This window comes from Aythya ferina, assembly GCF_964211825.1.
Source record: "Aythya ferina genome assembly, chromosome: 2".
Lineage (NCBI taxonomy): Eukaryota > Metazoa > Chordata > Aves > Anseriformes > Anatidae > Aythya > Aythya ferina.
In genome coordinates, this window is record NC_140297.1 from 80,980,183 (window position 1) to 81,002,632 (window position 22,450).

General features: G+C 44.7%; 1 protein-coding gene across 4 annotated transcripts in view; it reads left to right on the top strand.

The window, feature by feature from the left end:
- ZCCHC2 (zinc finger CCHC-type containing 2) overlaps window positions 1-9,284 on the top strand; it is a 41,255-nt gene extending 31,971 nt beyond the window's left edge. For all 4 annotated transcript variants that reach the window (XM_084509341.1, XM_084509342.1, XM_084509343.1 and 1 more), the window contains 5 exons: window positions 445-509; window positions 1,389-1,483; window positions 3,885-4,013; window positions 4,749-6,257; window positions 7,242-9,284. In XM_084509341.1, coding sequence (XP_084365467.1) covers window positions 445-509; window positions 1,389-1,483; window positions 3,885-4,013; window positions 4,749-6,257; window positions 7,242-7,309 — 1,866 coding nt within the window. In that variant the 3' untranslated portion in view covers window positions 7,310-9,284. The remainder of the gene's footprint in view (window positions 1-444; window positions 510-1,388; window positions 1,484-3,884; window positions 4,014-4,748; window positions 6,258-7,241) is intronic.
- The last annotated feature ends 13,166 nt before the right edge of the window (window positions 9,285-22,450 follow it).

The following is a 22,450-nucleotide window of genomic DNA, read 5'->3' on the forward strand; positions in this document are numbered from 1 at the left end:
ATAATTTGCCACATGTACTCTTCTCCCCCTCCCAATCATAGTTCCACTTAAATCAGAAGTTCTGTAGCCCCTTAAGCCTTATGATTAACTCTGATGAGATGACTTCTTTTCGAGGAAGGAGTTGTTGGGGAGTATTTGATGAAAAGTGTTGGGTTTTCTCCTCAACTGGAAAGACTTGCTGATAGCAATAATTTGATTGATATCTCCTGAGTATTTGGAAGTAGTAATTTGCTGTGTCCTTTGCTAATAATAGCATAATCGCAAGATGATATGGATGATGCTGAAGGTCTGACCGCACTGTACAGATAGTTGTTTGTATGGCTGTAGCATCTGTGAGCAACACTAGTTGTGAGCTCGTAGATCTTTTAAGTCTAAGAGGTTTTTTGTTTGTTTTTATGATACAAATTATCTTTTATGACCCTCATTCTTGTATGTTCTGTTTAGCATACAGGGGAAAAACGAAGTCTGTCTGCAGTAAGCAAGAAGAAGGGAAAGCCACAGCTGGAAAAGTAGGTTTCCAACGTAACCAGTAATCCAGGAACAATGTGGGGTGCATTCACTCTGATAAACAGAGCGTACAGTCAGTTAGGTGCTTTGTTTTACTATTGTGGAACAAGAGCTGGCATATTGTGAGACTAGGCTATATAAAAACCTTTTATCTTTTCAAAAGAAATAATGTGATAAATAGAATGTAGTTGTATGCATTTCTTTCCTAAAATTGTCAGTTGACATTTAGCAAACAGACTAAGGAGCAGAAGCAGGTTGAGTGATACAGAATTACCTTTTCTTCCCTTTATATTTATGGTAAAGTTAAAAATTGAAAAGCCGTCCTGAAAATGGTGAAGATCAAGTAAGGACAGACAGGGGGGTGGTAACTTGCTGAAATGTTTTATTGAAGATAACTTGCGAATCAGAGGGCTTCAGAACTTCCTGTGGGCTACACAATCCTCCACTGTAAGGAAGTGAAAAAATTTATGACCTTATCTAATAAGGTTTCAACTTGGCTTCTTGTCATTTTATTAGTTTGTAACCAGATGCTTTTGCCCTAGTCTGGGGTATGGCTTCATTACGTTCGTTAGCTTTCAGGAAAGGTTGCAGAATCAGCTACACTTTTTTTTTTTTTCCAACTCTTGTGTGTTTTCTTTTAGATCTTTATTCAGAGTTTAGTAACACTCTTGGCAGTTTAATTACTAGTATATTAAACAAATAAATAAAGACTATTAGTGCATTATCTACATTTGTTGTTAAATACACATTTGTGGCCTGGAGTTACTGCTTTTGTTTACAGTGGCATTCTGTTTTCATACATGGTTGGTTATCTGTGCTCATGCGTTTGGGAAGGGAAAAAAAAAAAAAAAAAAAAAAAAACATGAAAATTATTTACACAGGGAGAAAGCAAAGAAAACTGACTGCCGGTTGAATAACAGGACTAATGGAGTTAGAGTTGCAGCATCACAGCACATACGTACAGGGACAGCAAAAGGTAAGATGGTTTCTCCTAAGCTGTTTGTAAGAAACAGAATTTCTAGTTTTGCCTATTTATTCATTGTTCTGCAGTGAAGAGGAAATCACAAATTTGAAGTTTATTTCAGTGCAAGTCAGCATGTTGGCTGTCCAGTCTGTGCTTTGACTCTCTGGATAAAATGTGCTAGACACAGTATTTTGTATAACATTGCTTAGGGTACGTATCCTTTTGTGCAAAACTGGAAACATTCTAGGAAAGTCTTCGTAAATTGCCTTAGGTAGAGTGGTAGTTGCAGAAACAGAGTTAGGCTGTATGAAATTCAGCAGTCTGAGTTTGTGGAGGTCCAGCATCTTGCCATTAGCATTGCCTTTGCAGCTCACTAGTTTCATGGATTGCTAGTGCTGTGGGGCACTTGTGGAACCTGTTAGAAAAACCCACTGGTGTGAACCTTTGGTGAATTGTAGTGCACAAACCAGGTGACTGCTGAGCTCCAGCACAGAACTGTGTGCGCTGCCCTAACAGGGTTTTCAAATCTAGGTAATCCAGCAAAATCTAGTGTCTGGGCCAGAATTTGTATACATCAGTCAGTGTTGAGCAACACAAATATAATTTTGTTTTAGTATGTTGAGCCTTCAGGTTTTTATTATCTATTTCTGAAGGGCTATGTTACCTATTGGCTTTGATGTCTTGATGTTTTCCAGCCTCCTAATATCAGTTGCATCCGTGTCTTTCTCATGTTAATTTTCCCAACAAAAGGATGAAAAAGAATTTGCCTTTTTCTATACCACCCAATTGGCCTGAGTGTTGAAAGCACTCTTTCAAAGTGCCTTGTCTTGCTTGTGCTTCCCCTTGGGGTACAGTCTTGAACAAGTTTTCATTCTTCCTTCTCCTCACTTCTTACCTTTGAGAGTTCCAGGTAGATCCCATTGCTGAATTAGTGTCATGTGCTTTACGGGCAATTTTTGTTATCTTCTAAAACCTGGCAGAAACTTTAAGAATTCACTGTTCACAGTTAGCAAAAACAATATGCTTGTAAAAGGTTATAGGTAAGAGCTGTACAAGTAGAAAAAATAATCTACAGGACAGCTTTTTGTATATGTGTCTGATTGCTTACTGCTCTTGTTGTCATGCAAAACACACTGAGTGTTTATGAACTGCTGATAACTTTCAGAGGTTGTGCAATTTTGTGTGACACAGTGCAATGCTAAAAAGGAGTGCTTTGTGTTCAGCCACTGCACACTAACCCACAGATGTGAAACTGCTTCCTTGATGGAGATGGCTAGTTAAGGCCGCTCCAAGAAGAAACTGCAGCCCGCAGAGTTTAGAAGCAATTCAGTCTTCAGGGATGAGCTTTCTGCCTGTTTGTGTACAAACAGCAAAATGTCATCTGATAATACTCTTGGGAGATGCAGTCTACAAGAAGAAAAGAATCACGTTGCTGTCTGAATCTCCCTAGCGTTATATCTGAAAGTGTGGTTTGAAATGTCCTCTTTTGAGTCAGTAGCTCTTAACTGCATCATATTTTCTTCCATATTTCATTCCCTGTTTTTAGCTTTTGAGTCCTCATTTAGTTACACTTGCAATTTAGAAGACTTGATCTTTTATAAGTGCTTTGGACTTTTTGAACAGTTGTCAGCATTGTGAGATTGACACTTCCACTTCACATGATATTTTAACAAGGGTTTAGAATATGTAATAATTTTACCAAGTATAGATTTCAGTATAGGTTTTCTCTAACCAGGAAAATGGTTTCAAGAGTCAAAACATCAGGCTGAAGAGTCAAAAAGTCATGGTGAACCTGAAAGCCGGAGCATTCTGGCTTAGAGTTGGCTTCACTAATAGGATCCAAACCCACCCTGAAATCCGATTTCCAGCAAATGAGTTTCACACGATACCTTTCAGAATTTAGAAAGCAATTTTACACATCTGTAGTTCACCTCTTTTTCCTTAAACAGATTTTGTTGATACAGTTGGCTTAAAGCCAGTTCTTGAACAAGGTGTATTGTTTGGGCTGTACCTGCTGAGTTAGCTTTCTGCCTTTGTTGGTACGACCAAGGAGTATTTCACCTATTTGAATGGAAACAATTGACTGCTGCCATGCAAAGGAAATTATTATTACAGTACGCTTCTTGTAAGCATCACAAAACTTTTGAAGGGTTATTCTTTTGATTATTCTGCATAAATGTGAATTTTCAGTGTCACCTTTTTTAACGTGAAGGATTCAGTCATCAGAAATTTCGGGACGAGACTAGCCCTTGATGCACGGAGTTAAAACGTTAGAAGTAGAAGGGAGAGATGTAATTAAGTAGGAACACCGTATAACAAACAAAACTCTGGACTAGCCTGATGTCAGCAAACCAAAATAATCTCACTTCAATATACTAAGATTAAAAATAAAAATGCCAATTTTTATTTTTAGATCTGAATTTGGACGCTGGATCTGGTCATGATACATGTGGAGAAACATCATCTGAAAGTTACAGTTCTCCTTCTAGTCCACGACATGATGGGAGGGAAAGCTTTGATAGTGAAGAAGAAAAAGACAGAGGTTGGATTTGTGGAGAGTGTGCATGGACTTCTCTATTCCTTGACTAATCTCTTTCTTGTTTCTTAATTTTAATTGAATTCTCAGTTTTATTAGCTGCTCTTATTTGTGAACTCGCCACAGATAACGTTTTGTTTTGTGAGTTTTGTGGCTGGATGGTTTGAAGGCTTCTAGCAAATAGCATGATTGCATACTGTTGAGTTTCAGATTGCCACATACATGTATGTGGTACATAATATCCATATTTTCAGACTTCTGTGGTTAGGTCTCTTGATTAAATTCAGCAGCATAGTATATGGAAAAAAATGTTTTATGTTTGGCATAAAATTGACTTGTTTTACAGCAAAGTATGCCCATCATTTCTGAGAGGTTCTTCTCTTTGTCTTTAATGACTGTTGAATTTGCCACTCCTTCCAAATTTGAGTAAACTGTGTTAATATCTTTCAAGGTAGATGCAAATTCCTAATGTAGTCTCTGTACCACCGTTCCCATTTGCAGATACTCACAAGTCAGAGACACGGTAGCTTGTTAGGCAGTTTGGTATAGGCAAGCGATTGAGATTGACCTACCCTGATGTGGATGAATGAAAGTAGTCTCAAAGTTGTTCTGATTCAGGAAGATGCGACTATCGTTTGTGTCAGCAAACGTAGTTTTATGTGGGTGAATGAGTCCAGGGTGAGAGTTAGTGTAGTTTCACATGCATTCTTCCGACTCTGACAAATGCTGTTTTCTCCGCAGATACGGATAGCAATTCTGAGGACTCTGGGAATCAAAACGCAACCAGGTTTACAGGCTACAGTGCTGTCAGTTCATCGAACATGAACAAACCATCCGCTCAGATCTCTGCAGTCAATAACGAGAACGGGAGCCTTCCGGAAGATCCCCTGAACGCGAAGTTCCAACACATTTCCTTTATGCCTGCCTTACACTGTGTGATGCACAGCGCTGCCCAAAAGCCCGAAGCAGTTGTCCCGCCGCCCATCTCTGCAGACGGCAAAGCGATGGGGATGCTCGTGACCACGCCCGTTGCTGTCTCACCGGTGAGAGAGTCTGCGAATTCACCTCCTGGCGGAATGGGCCCAGGGACTTCTGGCGAACCCGAGAAACGCCTTGAGCTGATGGCTTCCCCTTTGCCAGTCCCATCCACTTTCCTTCCGCACTCTGTCCAGCCTGGCAGCCCTGCTTTGCATTTGGCAATACACAGATTGAAAATGCCCTCTCCACAGGGATCGACAGAAAGTTGCACAGTTAATGGACCGCAGCAGCCGACAGGAAACTTAAGTATCGGATCACCAAATACTGCCTTTATCCCAGTCCACAACCCAGGTAGTTTCCCAGGATCCCCAGTTCCTACGACAGATCCCATCGCGAAACCTGCGTCCCAGGTGGTAGGACTGAATCAAATGGTGCCTCACATTGAGGGAAACCCAGGAGCGATCCCTCAGCCTACCAATCTGAAGGTAGTTCTTCCAGCAGCTGGTCTCTCCACGGCAGCAGCGCCACCTCCACCAGCTTCGTACGCTTTGCCAGGCAGTCCCCACGCTCCCAGCGTGCTGCCCACCCAGAATACAAACGTGCTGAGCACTGTAGCCACTTCCTCGCCACCTCAGTCCGCTGGGCTAGGCGTCGGCCAGGTGCAGTCCACCGTTCCTCCCGCCATACCCACCCACACGCCAGGCCCTGCCCCCAGCCCGAGCCCTGCTCTGACACACAGCACTGCACAGAGCGACAGCACGTCCTACATCAACGCTGTTGGAAACAATAACACTAACGGGACAATGTTACCTCCGCAGCAGTTGGGATCGGGTCCCTGCGGTTCCTGTGGACGTAGGTGTAGCTGTGGGACCAACGGAAGCCTTCAGATTAATAGCTATTTTTATCATAACCCACTTCATGGACAAGTCTACAGAGTTCCATCTTTCTTCACTCTGCCGTCACTTTGCAATGGCAGCTACCTCAACCAAGCACATCAAAGCAATGGAACACAACTTCCTTTCTTCCTGCCTCAGTCTCCGTATGCAAACGGGCTCATGCATGACCCGGTCATGGGGAGCCAGGCCAACTATGGTATGCAGCAGATGGCAGGATTTGGGAGGTTCTATCCCGTCTATCCAGCACCTAACGTAGTTGCCAACACAAATGGGTCGGGGCCCAAGAAGAACGGGAACGTTTCATGTTACAATTGTGGTGTAAGTGGACACTATGCGCAGGACTGTAAGCAGTCATCCATGGAGGCCAGTCAACAAGGTAATCATGATAACTCCCAGCGGACTTGCTTTTGAGTTTAGCAGTTTCTCTTTACCTTCCTGAATGTGCTGTTTCTGGTCTTGCAGAAAGGTGTGCGTGCGTGTGTATGTTTTGTGTAAATGGTTGTGCATTAGTGACCTGCTCTAAAACCGCAAAGCATCTTATCTCTGCCTGAAATTTTTGTAGAACAGAGCAAGGGAATGGGATTCGCAGCGCCAAGCTGAAAATGGGCACGATTCAGAGCTGGGAGCTCGAACTGTATCTGTTCTAACTTGTCATTCCTTTCACTGGTTTGTTTTTGGCATTATGTTGAGATTTGCATGTTGTTCCAATTTTTCCATTCCTGTTCAGTGTTTTTTGGAGAGAATTCATTGGCAAAAAGTGTAGAAAATATCCATTACTGTCTATAATGTGAACGTGAATCCGTAAAACTTAGGAGAACTCAAAAAAAGCAAAGTGGCCATTTGATAATTTAACTTTTGTAAAGCTTGCCTTTGCACAACCAGCCATCCTCTGTGCCCCATCGTGAAATACACAAATGAAATGTGCTTCAACTTTTCAGACAAGTTGCGGCAAAAAGGCAGAAACCAATTGGAACTAAAAATCAAAGGCTTCAGTCTTGGGTGCCATTTCTTTCTCCCTTCAAAACAGTGGAGAAAAGGCAGCGTTCGCACGGAACGTGCACTGCTCCTGGTTCTTGGCCTTGGACTGGAACAGGAAAGACGAGCCTTGGTGGGGTCTTCTTTTCTCTGCTTTTTTTTTCAACAGTGGTAGGGTCCTCTATCTGCTGTCTGTGGTTTTTAAAAAACTGACATTTTTAGTGAGCAGTTGAAAGAAAATGGTATAAAATCTTGGGACCTACTTTGAAAGCACTGGAGGATGATAGTGCCTTTTGAAGAGCATGTCCATTTTGATACCTTGTAGTGGTTTTGTAATCCATTTTAATTGTGAGCAGTGACTTAGTAGTTCTCTTTCCTGTTTTAGGCACTTACAGACTGAGATACGCACCTCCCCCTCCCCCTTCCAATGATACCTTGGATTCTGCAGACTGAAACAAGTAAACATTGCCTACTTAAACTGAAGCTTGGGAAATCGGGGGAAGGTGTGTGTGGGAGGGGGGGTTGGTCTTGTGTTTTGGGACATTCCCGGTTTTATATTCTTTTGGAATTTTTTCATTGCTTTTGCACCTCTGTTCCGTACAAAAGAAGAAAGCTGAGTCCCTGGTCTCCTCCTGGTTCTACAAAAGGCTTGCGTAATGCATGTAATTCACACGCCCAGCCAAACAATCAAAAAGAGCATTCGAACCATGCTTTTGCACTGAAGACTTGAGACATGTGCAATGTTTACTGCATTTAAAAAAAAAAAAAAAAAAGTCCTCTGACCTCTGACATCACTGGTGGAGCAGCCATATGGTGAAAGAAGAAGCTTGGTCATGTTCCCCACCACAATCTTCTCCCCCTCCCACTCCCCGTCCTCTTTATGCTGCTGTTTTATTTTCTTTTCCCTGTCTGTCCACGTGGATTCGTTGGACTCGCATGAGTGTTTAGCAGTTCATACAGACCCTGCCCGTACTCTAAATTGATGCTCATGAATCGAGGGGAGATGTTCAAACGTCCTATTAGGAGAATCCAAAGGAACACACCACACTGTGTGTGCTATATCTGCTAAAAATACATATACACAGCTCTTGAGAGTCCCAAATAATGAAAATACATAGAGCAGGAGTGGCTGAAACTGTGTGGACTTGAACAGATTTTTAAAAATGAACAAGCTTAAATTGACAGATTTTTCTTCCATTGTAGCTTTTTAGCCTGTATGTTCAGCAAAAAGAAAAAAAAAAAAAGGTGAAAAAAATGGTATGAATGTTGTACTCAGTGTGTTTGCATTTGTAATGAAAGTTGACAGCATTTTTTCCTTTTTTAAAGCTATTCTACATCGTGTCAACACAGAATGAACATTACTTGATTGAATATTTTTTTCCTAAACTATTAGTGTTGCATTGTACTTAGAATGTAAATGTTTTATTTCAAACTGAACAAAAGCTATGGTTTTCTACAAAATAGTCAGGTATTAGTATTAGAACCTGTCTACCAAATAGCAAAGTCACTATTTTATAACAATTTACCACTATGCGTAATTACGGTATAATGTGAAAGACTGAAATGAGTGTTAAGATGGTATTAATCATGTCAGTATCATGAGTAAGTAAGTTTAATGCTGCTGTATTTTTTATTTTATTTTTAAAAGCCAATATACGTACTAAATTGCTTCCAGGTAATATTTGATTTCCTAAAGTGCACTGAGGTTATCTGGAAGATGAGTGTATTTTTTGACTGCTGCATTCAACACCGATGAACAACTACCACTGTATATCCATAGGGTTTGGCATTCCTCACAGTTCATGGCAGAAATCTTTTTTCTTAAACTAAGGCCCGGTGTCCGGTAGAGGGATGAATGAAATAAAGTCAATCTTTGGTTCAGCCGTCTAATAAATTGCTAAACAAACAAACAACAACAACAACAAAAAACTTGAAGAAAAAAAAAAAAGCTTGATTACTACATTTCTTCATAGGTAGCATTTATATTTATAGCACCAGTGTACATTTTGAAACTTTTTTCTTGGAGGGGGGGAACGGGGAGGGAGGTAGATGAAAGCTTTAATTTAAAAAAAAAAAAAAAGTTTAAGTAGTAAATGAAAATTATTTTGATTAAAATTTTTATTTGATCTGGGTATTTTTGGACCACTTGAAATGAATGAACTGCGTTTGAGTTGAAGTGAGGGTGTTAAACCACCAATGGACTTGTATTGTGAATTACCTGCCAGTTGTACTTTATGGAACTTATTTTATGATTTAAAATACTGTACTGTAAATAGGAGGTATGTTACCTTCTCTTTATTTGTATGTTTACCATATACTTTGATATTTGAAATGTACTGGAAAGGTCACTTATATTTCTAGAAGAGATTGGATTTTATGCAACCTTTTTCCTTGACTTAACAGCAATAAAAAAAGAAAAAAAAAAAAAGTACCCGTGTTCAAGTACTGTCCTTTATCGCTGAGAAAAATGAAATGAAAGTGGTACTTTGCCTCTGGGTAGAGGATGGGAACGTGGAAGGTTTTGGCAAGCTCCTGTTTTGGTTGGAATCTGTCACTTTTAAGATGAAGCTGAGAGTATTTGACTTCAGGTAAGATCAGTCTTGTCACTGCAGCCGGGATACTGTCTCTTGCTGTCAGCTCCTCTACAGCAGACAGATCTCGTGGGAGAAGGAGGATGGCCTTCCGTGATAGACCCAGGGCTTTGACCCGGGCTCTTTCAGAGCAGTTAAGCCTGTGTTTTATTCTGGTGGCTCCTGGGGTTGGGGTGAAACCCAGTTTACACATACTTTTTGGACTGCAGTGCAACTTGAGTCCCCTGTACTCCTCGACATAGCGTGTTTGCTGGTCATGACTAACGGGAAAGTGAGAGCTTTCTTCCATCTACTAAAATAGACAGAAGGACAGCAGGAGTTTGGGGGCTAGAGAAGCAGCTCGTGTATGTGTAGATTGCAGCGGAGCAGTATGATAGGAGTGTAACACCTGCATGTGCTCAAGTAGTACTGAAAAAGAGGAGGGTAATAATTACTCTGTCACCTTCCCTTCCCTCTACTCTGCAGCCAGGGCTTCTAATTCCTAGCGCTTAGCAGCAGCTTATCTGCCGCGCTGAGGGCCACAGACTGTCTCAGATCTTTATCCCAGCTTACTACCCGGCGCAACCTACTTCGAAAGAAACCAACCGACATGAGAAGGCTCAAAGCTGCCCACCAACCCAACCTTTTTTCCTTGGGCAACCTGCATAATAGCAGGTATTTTAAGGAGGTATCATGCAAGCATCATTATGGATCTCGTATCCCTCCCTGGAGCGCGTGCTCATGTCCGAGGAATCTGTGAGTTACCCATACAGCTTTGAAAAAGGGATCTGCTGCTTACCGTGCCATCAGAGGTGCTGGTGCTCCCTGTGCCCGAATGGCACCGAGCAATCCTGACTAACAGACCCGGGCACACCTATCAACCCAAGCATCTAAAAATGCTTGCCCTCTGGCACTGCAGGCAGTATGAAATGCCTCGTTACTCTGCTCCTGACCATGCTCTCACCCAGCTGTCCTCTCTGCCCCCCCCTGCTCTCACCCTGGCAGTCAGGTTTAGCTACAGCTGCAGGGATTCTGCCATTCGGTGGCTTGGGAGCAGTTGAGTGCCCCGAAGCAGCTGGCCCTGGCTGCTGTTCAGGCTGTCCAGGAGCGACTCGCGGGTTCTGCGTTGCTGCCAGTTTGCAGGGCTTGCAAAAAGCGTGGCGTTTGTCCCCAAAGCTGGGTGGAAAAATGAACAATGAGCGGGGCACGGACAAGCCTGGCGAGACGAGGATCAGGGAGCGAGTGCGTCGGTGCACATAGCTGGCTTATGAGCGAACAGATGACCTAGTTTTCCCAGCGAAGTGACATTAGGGTGATGACCTAATGCCTCGGTCTTGACTTGGCTGGTACCATTGAGGGGGTGAAGGAGCTCTTGTTCGGGAAAAGAGGCCGTATGCATCACGCCGAGGCAGATGGAACAGCAAAAGGTGCAAAAACGCGTACTGCGAGCTGCAGAACGAGACCAGTGCCACGTTAATTGAACCATAGAGAAGTGGAAGCGCCATCGATAATTACGGGTGCTAGAATTGGGCACGGTACACACAGAATTTGGCACAGCACACATAAAGGTCGTGTGCCGCACTTGTGCTCGCCAGGAGGAAGAGGTGCCTGAAGCACCTAGTCAGGCCGCCTTTTGTTGTATAAACCCTGGGAGCCCAAACCCTACTGCTGGGGTCTTCTGGTGCTGTAGGCAGATGCTGTCTGGTTTGGACCTTGCGTCTTCGCTCCGTGAGCTTGTTGAAAGGAGAATCGCTTAGTGGGAATCGCACTGAGGTTACTGTCCTGTGGGACTCGGGCTAGGGCTCGGTGACGTGGACAGGCTCCCAGCACTAAGCGACAGGCTCTGGTCGTCTTTTAAGGGAGAAGGGAAAAGCAAATGTCAAAGTGTCGCTGCAGGGAGAGAGCGGTACCTCCGTGCTTAGCTGTTGTGTGTCTCGGTCGCTGCTCAGGGCAAAGGAGCAGAGCTCCAGCTCTGATCCCAGCTCTGAGCTAACAGCTGCAGACAGGCCAGGTCCTCGGTCTTTAGACTGAATATCGGAGTAGGCTAGAGGTCAAAACCTCTGAGCAGCTATATTTGGTCTGACCGAAAGTTCACCTGTGCCTGCATCCTGTCTGCAGCGATGATCAGTAGCGGATATTTAGGAAGAAAGTATTTTTGATGAGGGAGAGGCGGTACTTCTTGCATATGTGCTGTCCTGGTGAAACGAAGCGAATCTCTTGAGTTCATCTTCACAATAGGTGGCAGCACAACTCCACCAGCTGAATGTGCTTGCGCTTCTCAGACACCATGTAAGATGCTTCAGATTCGCTCGGTTTTAACATCTTTGCGCCATGAAAGTAAGCTTATTCTGGGGATTTCCTTGACTTGTGATTTTTGTTACATCACTTTCCGTAGGGTTGTCTCATGTTCATGTGTTTTCTAGCACGAAGCACATAGTCATTGTTGTCTCAACAAAATAAGCATGCTGAAAGCATGTCTGAAGCGTTATCTACCTAGAGCTAAAATAGACCAGGTCTCATAGACAGTATTGAAAACCCGGAGAATTGCAGCCAAGTGTGAAAGCTGTATCTTCACTGAAATCTTTTTAAGTCCATGTGGCTTGTTTGCAAACTAGAATAATTCCTGAGGGAGTCTGGCTGTCTTTCAGGATAATTAATCTCATTTATCTCTTCCATACACAGTCTGAAGATCCACAATACAGTATTTAATTTCAAATTATATACTTGTCTGGAGTGTCTCATGCTCAGGAGCATGCTGCCCAAGAGATGGAACATCATAAAGTCATACTTTCTGAGACTGATACCTGCTTCCTGACTAGTGTAAAGGGTCACTGTTGTATGAACGGGTCAATAAAATGATTTAGGAAAGTATAGGCTGAAAGAAATTGTTGGCAAACTGATAGAATAACTGTACCTTAACATCATGCCAAGGAAAATACCATTAGTACATTCATTTTACAACTCTCCTGTTTGATTTAAAATCACAGTTTTTTATTGATTACTAATGTATATTGTTTTATAGAGATAGAGGATGTTGATCACTGATATAGAGTTAAGAATTAAGTCAAAAGATGCTGATTGGTGTGATTGATGAAAAATGGGGATTGCTGCTCTAAGTTTAGTTTTAAAATACTCGGTAGGGACTTCTTAGGAAGAAAACAATAGTATTTTACATAACAAAATATTATGTTTACATCATAATAGTCGTATTTTACACCACTGATAGGTTGAAAGTTAATGGCACTTTCAAGAGCTTTGGATTTTTTATTGTTTAACTGAAATGAAGTTTTGAAACTCATGAGGTGTCTAAATAGAGTAGTCAGTAAAACAAAATTTTCTGGCTGTCAAAACACCTTATTCCCCCTTTTTTAAATTTTTTTTTTTTTACAGGATACGTGCATTCCCCAGCTCGTGAGTGGACATCTTAGCAGTGGCAAGACTTCTGGATGGGAACTTGACACGAGACTTTAGTTGCTCCTTAAAGGCCAGGTCAGCTCTGAGGTGCACGTTGAAATGAATTCCAGGTATTTCAAACTGAGCGTGCAGACCAGGAAACCTTGGTCTCTGTCAAGCAAGTGTTATGAAATAAAAATGTTGCACGAAAAGATCGGTAATGTGTGAGGAGGGGAGGGGAAAGCAACAGCAAGAGAATACCAGCGGGCATCGGGGTGTGCTTGAGATGAGATGATTTCACCAGATCTCTTACCTCAGCTCAGATCCAGTTTGTGGCAAAGAACGAAGAAGTGATTGCATCTCTTTGGTACAGACACAAATGACTTCTGCACTTAATCATAGAGCAGCTGACCATCTCACACACGTAACAGGGGAAATTGGAGCTTCCTGCAACCTACATAGGGCTAATTTACGCGGACTGCATAATAACAGAATAGACTGTAATAATACGTTTAAAATACTGTGCCCTTCACCATTCTTAAGGCTACCCAGAGTTGTCAGCTAGCTAACGCACCCTTTATGGTGTTTTCCTTTGATGTGTTTTCCATTTTCATTAATGTGCTAGCTTTTTTTTTTTTTTTTTTCCCATCTTTCTCATGCCCTGATTTTCCTCTTAGCATTTGTTCTACACGCCTACTGGAAACATGTACATAATAGAGGGCCGTTTGAAATGCTTTAATCAATGGTATGCAAAACTCCCAGACAACAGTGCTGAAAACTTGCTAACCCAAAATAAGGTAACCTGCGCAACGTGGTCTTCTTGGAAGCAAGTATAATGAGGATTAGGACAGAGTGGGTCGAGTCCGTTTGACAATACCAATTGCATAGACAGGCAGAGTGTGAGTACCTAGAAGGTTTCACCAGTTCTCTGGGCCCTGTTTTTCAAAACCCTTTGACTGAAGCCTTAAAGTTTCATCCTTCAGATCTCCAGCACACTTTTCCTGGCCAGTTTGAGCCTACTTTCATATCCAGAATATTTCACTTACTCAGGTGCAAGGGAAGGCTGACAGAGGCCTCTCCCTGCATTGCCAGGCATTGTCAGCCACCCCACATTTTTCAAAGTTTCTTTGTTTAGCAATGTATCTAGTTTCCTTCTGAACCCTTTAAAGCTCCTGATTTCCATGACCGATGCGGGTAACATATTCCATATGCTTGCTTCCCTTTTGTTAGTGAGCTCGTTCAGTCTCTATCTGTCTTTGATGGAGGCGTACACCAGGCTCCTCCTGTTGCCACTTGAAAGCTGGGAAATGCCCTCAGTTCTTCGGCAAAATTAATTTTGTTTCCAATGCTCTTCCTCAAGCTGTACATTATCCTGCTTTGCTTTGCTTAGGTGTTTGCATATTGTGCGGCAATTGTTTTATCTGTGCCAGGATTTTATTTGTACAGCTGGCCATGCCTTTGATACAAGGAAATGCGAGAGTTTAAAGGATGGAGGGAAGGGAGAGATGGTGGGGGAGCCACAGCAGCTGTTTGCGCTATCCCCAGGTGGGGAGCTGTGCTTCACAAACCCTCCGTGCAGAGCGCCAGCGGTTCCAGTGAAGGACAACAACAAAAAAATACAAGCCAAAGCTTGGGAAAAAATGAACAGCTGGAAACAGAGAGCACTAATTGGCCTTAACAGCCTGGTCCTGCCCATGCCAAGCAGCCCCATCTCACCCCTGTGCCTAATCCTGGCCGAGTGATGCAGGTGCCCCCTGCATCATTCCTGCTCCTGCCTGGGCCCCCGTGATGGACCCTGGGCCCGACCAACCTCGTCTGGGGCTGTTGGTGGGGCCAGATCTGCTGGGGACAGCACTCTGGGCTCCCTCCTGCAGCTCCTCAGTGAGCCTTCAGCACCTCCTGAAGCTCACCTCTTCATCTCACGTGTGCTGTGGTGGATGAACCTCCCTGCAGGTCATGGTTCGTGTCCTATGGGCTCTTGTCAGCTGTGGGTTGAAGGATGGGGTGGCAAGGAGAAGGGATGGAGGTCACCCAGTCGGCAGAAGGATGCTCAATAATTGCAGCAAAACCTAAACAAGGAGCAACATGCAGCTGAGGAGAGGAAAGAAGAGACGAAAAAAAAAAAAAGTCTAAAATGTGGCCATTAGGGTCACTACATATTGTTTATTTATAGCTGGTTCAGGCCCACATTCTGTCCCAGATACTCTTGAACTAACTTCAGTCATGCAACAAATGCAAAGCCAAAATTTTAACACAGCGCTGATTTCACTGGCTGTGCCTCTCCCCTGATGTAAACAGGGCTTTCCAGCCATGCTTTTATGTAAGTATTTTTGCAGCAGTGTGGAAGCCATTAAACTGTGCGGTTATGTATTTCGCTGTTCATTTGAGACCTATTAAAATAAGGTATTACATAGTGAGCCCGAGGCAGCAGGGACGGGTGAAAGAGGGCAGATTTTGCTCCAGACTGCCATTGCCATATCAGAGAAGGCAAAATACATTTCTCTAATTTACAGATACCATCGCCTCAGCTGAAAACTCATTTGATGGTGCATTTTAGACCACATGGGGTCTGAAATGTCATTTTCCCCTCTTTGAGACAAAGAGTGGCAATGATTCTGTGGCACTGGCTTACGAATGGTAATGCAAATGTGTTTTGAGTGAGGTTTTTTTTATTGGCTGAGATGTCTCCAGCCTACAGGGTGCTTGTTCTCAATCCAGGACTTTGCCTGCCCTTTGTTTTATCTGTTAAGAGCATAACAGCTTTGTCCAGGTGCTCACAGGTGGGGTGTATGGATAGCACCTGGAGTAAGCAACGTGGTTTCAGGTGGGCAGAATGAGCCACAAGAAAGACAAGGTCATTTACCCCTTCATCTCCAGTTCCATAGTGCTGCCTATGTGGGGTCTTATCTTCTTATCTTTAGTCTCAAACCCTTCCATCTCCCATGTTTCTTCTTCTACCTGCCCGCTTTTAGGGGTGGGCAATGGGGTCAACCTCCAAATCCCCGTTTCTGGATCTGCTGCTGTTGGATTTCGCGGTTAGCCTGGCTGTAAGTCATTTCCCAGAGCTGTCTTTTCACTTATGCATTTTTATTGTACGTTGTTTATTTGATCGTGTTAGGATGATGTCATGTTTTGGCTCTAGAAGCTTCAGAAGTTCAGGCAACGTGGTTCAGGACAAGTTCGCTCCCTGGATTTATTTTCTGTAGAACGCCCAGAGGTTGGCCTTGCCTTCTCACGCAGGCTGACCATCAGCTGTGGTGGGAAGATTAGGTCCAGCCTGGGGCAGGAGGCATCAAAAGGGAGCATAGATGTGGTGTCTGCCTGTAGCAGGATTTCAGAGGAAACTCCGGTGCTGGAAGTTTCCAGCTAGGTTGCTGAAGATGGGTGAGAGAAAGATGACTGACCTGTAAACGAGCACAATGCGAGATGGAGACGTGTTGTGTTGAAGATGCTACTGCTGCCCCAGAGGCCAAAGAGGCTGACTTTGACTGCATTACAACCAGTGGGAAACATGAGGCTTACACGTGAGCTGGGGTAGAAATCTCTTCTGGCACAGCTTGGGGGTTAAACAGGCACATCTTTCATACCTTGACAGGCTTCCTTTCTGATATTAAAATATATATTTATATTAGAAGAAAGGCTGAGAACATTTCTTCTGTATTCTGATATTTCACATCCTCATGCTGAAGTGCTAGCTGTAAACAGAAGAGCACTAAAAGGCTTTCAGATGAACGTACACAGATGAACAGCATCTCAGGTTGCTCCTTCCCCACCCAGCCTTCAAGATGCCCCATGGCTTTTGCTCGTGTAGCCCTTGCAGCTCCCGTTGCTCGGCTCAGCAGCTCCTTATGAGCTTGGTGAGGCACGAACGTGGCAGTGACCACAGCCATCTCCTGCCCTGTCCCAGCCCCTGTTTCGCTCGGGGACCTCCCATCCCCACCACTGCTGTGTCCAAGTGACCTCTGTACACACACCAAACACAGTCTGTGGGATGTCCTGAGCTGGGCTCATCATGGTAATTCCTTACCAGGCCCCTCACGCATCCTTCATGTGGGCAAAATGACCAAGTGCCCATCGTGAGGAGGGTGCCCACAGCCACATGCCTCCTTCTGTGGAAACCTGTGCTGCTCTGCGCTCCTCTAGGAGCGCTTGTGATGTGGGGCTTTTCTCCTTCTAAGTTTTCAAACAATGCCTCAAGGCCGCAGCCACAGCACATCGAGTGGTCCTAAAAATGAAATTATCTGGGCACTTAGGAATCCGCTGTGTAATTAATTCCATCTCTGTGAGACACAGAGATACTTTTGTCCCCTGTTGTGTTGATTGTAAACAGAGGTGTGAGGCGGAAGGAAGGCATAAATGATGTTGTCCACCAAAGACGTTTGCTTTGAGGGAAACGCAGAAGACGTGTTAGAAGCCCGGGGCTATGTCTGTGTCCCTAAACGAGACATGCTGGGGATGCCTGGGAGGGTGCAGCTTGGCTGTGGTGGGGTGATGCCGCAGCGTGTAGTCACGGGGAAACATCGGGGAGGGAAAGTTGGGATGAGAGCCCCTGAGTTAGATGCCAGGAGTGAGTTAAAGAACACAAATCCCCTCTGTCAGAGGAAGGCCAGGAGTGCGGCCTGTGGCACCTGAAGGGGTGGAGCGTGGGGCTGGGTCACCCTGCCATGCTGAGGCGCTTCCTGACAGAGTGCTGGGCAGTGCCAGCACGTCTGGTGTCACCCGCTGCACCCATCCCTCCTTCTCCAGAGCACGGACCACAGAATGCTCCTTTTGGTGACAGAAATAAGATTTCTTCCAGAATTTCTCCTGAGGAGCTCAGGGGTTGTGCTACAGACAACTCCACCATGTGCTTGGTCCCACGTGCCGCCTCAGCTGCGTGACCTTGGCCACGCAGAAATCCAGGACGGAGCTGGCCCTCACCATGCACAACTTTCCTGAAGGGGGAAGCAAATGCAGCAGTAATTGGCTTAACTTCTGTATTGCTGCCAGTCTGCCTCACAGAAGTGTTGCAGCGCGTTTGCTTGTGTTGATTGCTCCTGGACATGCCGGCCTGATGGTGTTGCGAGCAGGAGATTGAGCTTTCATTGCTTCCCATTCAGGGTCCATTTGCGAGCGTAACCTCCCTGCTGCCAGTGCTGCTTCCCTGACTGTGTGTGGTCCTTTCGCCAAATCCTGACATTTCTTATTTTTGGTTAACATCAGAATGGAAGTCTGGAATAATTGCTCTTTCACTTGCCTCTTAAATAGGCCATGCTGCCTGTCTGCATAAATGGTCTCTTCATACATCTTGTCACTCTGCCTTCTAGGCTTCCTTGGAAAACAGAAAAAAAAAAAAACACAACACTATTTTTCAGAAGTTGCCTTTTCTTCCTCATGAATCACTCTCACCCTGTATGATAGCCAGCAATTGGCCCCAAAGGATGAATACTAAGCAGCTTTGCCAAGGTGCAGTTCAGCTCTAAGACATCCCATATATCCAGGGCTGTCCTGGAAGACCTTGAGGGCTGCACCCGCCTCCAGCGTTTGATTCCAAGCCCAGCCCAGGTTTGAACCATGAGTGTGCAAACCCTGGTGGCACAGGAGGATGAGCTGCAAATGCAGTTTTGTCAAGGGTAAAAGTCTTTGCTGTCAAGCTATTCAAAGGGAAACATTTACAGGGTCTAAAGAGCCTTCCTGGGTCAGAGGCTACAACTTCTATCATCACTCACCTCCCATTACAAACTTATTTTATAGACTACCATAGCTCCTTTATAGAGGCAATTAGGCTGGATTTTGTCCTTCTCTTGGTAAGAGGCTGTTTCAGAGCCTTGTTGCTCTCAGTATTAGAAACCAGACAAGATGGGAGTAGCCATATAGGGCCAGATGAAGGTTTCTTCTAAGTATCGTAGGCCTGACATTAGTCAACAGCATATTTGTGCAGTGCCAAGAGTTGGACTCGGTGATCCTTGTGGGTCCCTTCCAACTCAGGATATTCTATGATATTTAAATAGGAAAAGCAAAACCTCTCAAATTTATTACCATCAGTAAGAATATAGCCAAATCACACAAACTATTAGCCTATTAGCCCAGAGTGGCTGCCCGTTGTCCAAGCTCTCATTGAAGCCTTGCCCTGACATTGAAGCTGGCTGTTGGTTGAGATCAGACAGGCTCTTTCAACCTCAGCTATTCTGAGACTCTGTATTTTATTTATAGGCACACCTGGCTTTATTTTTTATTTGCACATATATCTGTAGCTCAGGTAACTACAGCTGTAGTCGCAGTTGTCCAACATCTCCCATGATAAGACCCCATTTTCAGTTTGCTGCAGGTGACCAGACAGCATGTGTTTAGGTTGAAGCTGTCGGATACACTCTTTGTGCAGCATCTTTTCTTTCGGTTACATTCATCTTTTTCCCTTTGCTGTTACAGTTTACGTGCTCTAACCATTTCCAAGAGCAAGGTTACTGAAAGAGTCATGACCAAGAGCCAGGAGGTGGCTTGGAAACCAACACACATCTCCAGCAGATGTGGCTTGCAGGGTCATCAGATGACTCACGCTCTGGTTATGCAAGTGGTCAAGGTTCACGCTTGAACCCAGCTCCTGGGTCTCCTTTCTGTGGCAGTCAAAATATGACTGCCTTTTATCTGGGGGGAGGCACAGTCATGAGCATGTTCCTCAGTGCCAGCTGGTGTTGGTGGGAGCCCTGCCAGTCCCCAGGGTTTGGTGCCCAGAAGATGCCTGTGGCTCACGCAGTGGCTCAGTATCCACAAGCTGGGGCAGAGCCCAGCCTCGTGGTGTCAAGAAGGCAAATTGGGCAATCGCAATCTAGGGTGGGACAGCAGGTCCAAAAGGAAGCAACTCCTTCCCTCCACCACCCACAGAGCGCAGTCATCCTGAGGTCTCTGCTCCCCGAACCACACCATGCTTGGGTAAAATGCCTGCAAGCTCCGCACAGCCCTCTGTGCTGCTCTAACCAAATTGTGTCGAAAGCTCATTTTTAAGTGAAGCTGGTGGGGGGCTGTAGGGCAGGAATAAGCCCTCGGGCATATCTGTCCGTACTGTTCTTATTGCAGCCTGTCCTCCAATGCTTTAATGCAAAATAAGGCACTTAAAATGGATAGTCATACCTGGAAGAACCATCACTCTCAATTGTGAACCCTTCACAAACCCAGGAAAAAAATCAATGAAGGATATAAAATAAATAAATAAATCATATTTCATCTCCTCTGTGGCAGTGGGGAGGAAAAAAAAAAAAAAAAGGCAATATAGGCTTCCCCGTAGGGAATTAAGTTTCATTTTTAAACTTGAAACAAATGCAGAAATCTTAGCAGAAGCTTCTGGAAGATCAAGCATTCTGGCATAAAGCTAGGAATAAACAGCAGAAGGCTGGGACTCGGGAGACTTTAGGGTTACTGTCTTCTCCACCACAATGCAGCCTGTTGTGTGGCCATCTCTGGTTTCATGTAAGCCAGATCTTCCAGGCTGACTTCTTCCTTCTGGTTTCAGTGGGAGTAAGAGCTTAAACACCTCAGGAAGGTCCATTTGCTCCATTCTCTCTCTCTCACTTGCTATCTGCTCATCTCGTAGGTGTTGCAAGAGCTCTGAGATGAGGGCCGGTCCATACATGTTTGTAAAATGATGCACTCTGTTGACTAGGGGACATTATACAGAGTTGAATTGCCGTGTGATGATTCATATTTTCTTTTGAAAGATTCATTTTGGGCAAAGGAATGTGTGGAGCTGAACGTGTGTTTGGCGCAAGGTCTGGCCATCGTTCCTATTTGTGAAATAGCCTCCACGCTGGTGGTTCAAATACAAATCAAGGTGCTCAGGGACCACCTTCAGCTCCTGACCTCGTTTTCCTGATGCTTTTCACTCTGCGGAGAGAAGAGGGTTGCTCACTGTTTGCCCCAACAGGCAGGCAGTGTTTGGTGTGTACATCTGTACACAGACAGGCAGGGAGAGGTGTGTGTGATGTACAAATAGGCTGGTGCTCGCAGCACAGCTTGGATTACGCGGTTGTATTTCAGAAAGAGGAGACACCAAATAATATGGGGCAAGGGAAGGTTTTTCCAGAGTTGCACAACTGCTGGATCCTGTGCTGGAGATCAAGGAACTCTGACAAACTGATTTCAGGTGACGAAGCGCGGCCTAGCCGCGAGAAACTTTGTACGCTACACACACACACACCACCAAAACCGTCCCGACAGGGACAAAAGCATTTTAATTTCTTCTACATCAAGATGAATGTGCTTGTCATAGTCCAGGGAACACTTCTTAACTAATACTTGGTGCTTGCTGTGGTAAAAAATGCGAGGAACCTGACAGCCTTTGGTGGAGGTGCCATCTTGTGAGGGACAGGGAGGAAAGTAAAACCGCAGCAGCGAGGCCCCTGCGGGGTGCATCAGGCAGTGCTGGCACCGTGGTGAAGCAAACTTCTCCACGTGCTCGTGGTGAAGCCTACATTTCCCCCCTTGAACAGCCAGGGTATGCAATCCCATCAAAGCTGGCTTCCCTGAGGCACGTTGGGTGCATCTGGGTCTGTAAATGCCCTGCAGCACTTTGGTTGTTGCTTGTGGGGGGAGAGCAGAAGCTGCCGTACCCCTGCAAGGCAGCACTGGTGGGGAAAAATAGATCAGGAACAGCCTGGAGCTGGGCTCGGGTGGGAAAAAAGGCCAAGGAAAAGACCACACTCCTGGGTAGACCCTTCCGCCACCGATTTAGGGAATTGGCCAGCAAATGCCCTGCTAAGGAGGTGGCGGCCGTGAGGACGGCAAAGCCTGCCGCTGTGATGTGAGGTTTGCTTGCCCCTGGGGCTGTAGCATGAAACCCGAGCAGCTCTTATTAATGAATATGAACCTACGCGGCGTGTCAGGACTCGGCGCGTTACTGCAACAGAAGCTGAAGTCGGGAGTCGTCCTCTGTCCCGAGAGAGGGCTTGCACGGCCTCGTGAGGCTTCGCCTCTCGCCTGCAGCCCTTGCGTTTTACATCGGATCTCCATTACTGAATTAAGCCCTGCAGCGTGGTTTTGTGGGGCAGCCCGAGCTTTTCATGAAACATCTTGGAGAGAAAGAATTTTTTCTCAAGACGTACAAGGAAAACAGCAAGGGTTTTTCCATAACCACAAAATAATTGTTCTAGATATATTACTGTACCAAACAAAACCTGTTCTCTTTATAGCTTTTGTTTCTTGGTAAACACAGGGCTCGCTGCAATGGGGAACATTTGAAAGGCAAAATCTTGTGATTTAAGATGTTATCCACGGTATTTTTGTGTTCACAGGGCACACTACTGACACTTGTTCCGTGTTTCATGACAAGCCCAGGGAGCAATAAATCATCAGCAGAAGTGTTTCTATTGCAAAAAAGAGTTTATGGAGTTTATGCCCCTCAATCAGAAGCTGTCTGTACTCGGTAAAGCTGGTTAAAGGAAATGGTTTTCTGCATATTTTTGTAAAAGCTTTGAATTATTTTCACTTCCTTGCATATATGTTTATATATATATATTGCTTTTCTTAAAAACCTTGCAAAAACCCTTTGCAGAGCCTGAGAATTATTTTTTTTTAGAAGCAGCACCAAATGCCAGAGGAGGATGTTACCAGGATTTACACTGTACTAGTCCAAATCTGCAATCTGCCTCATGCAGGCCAA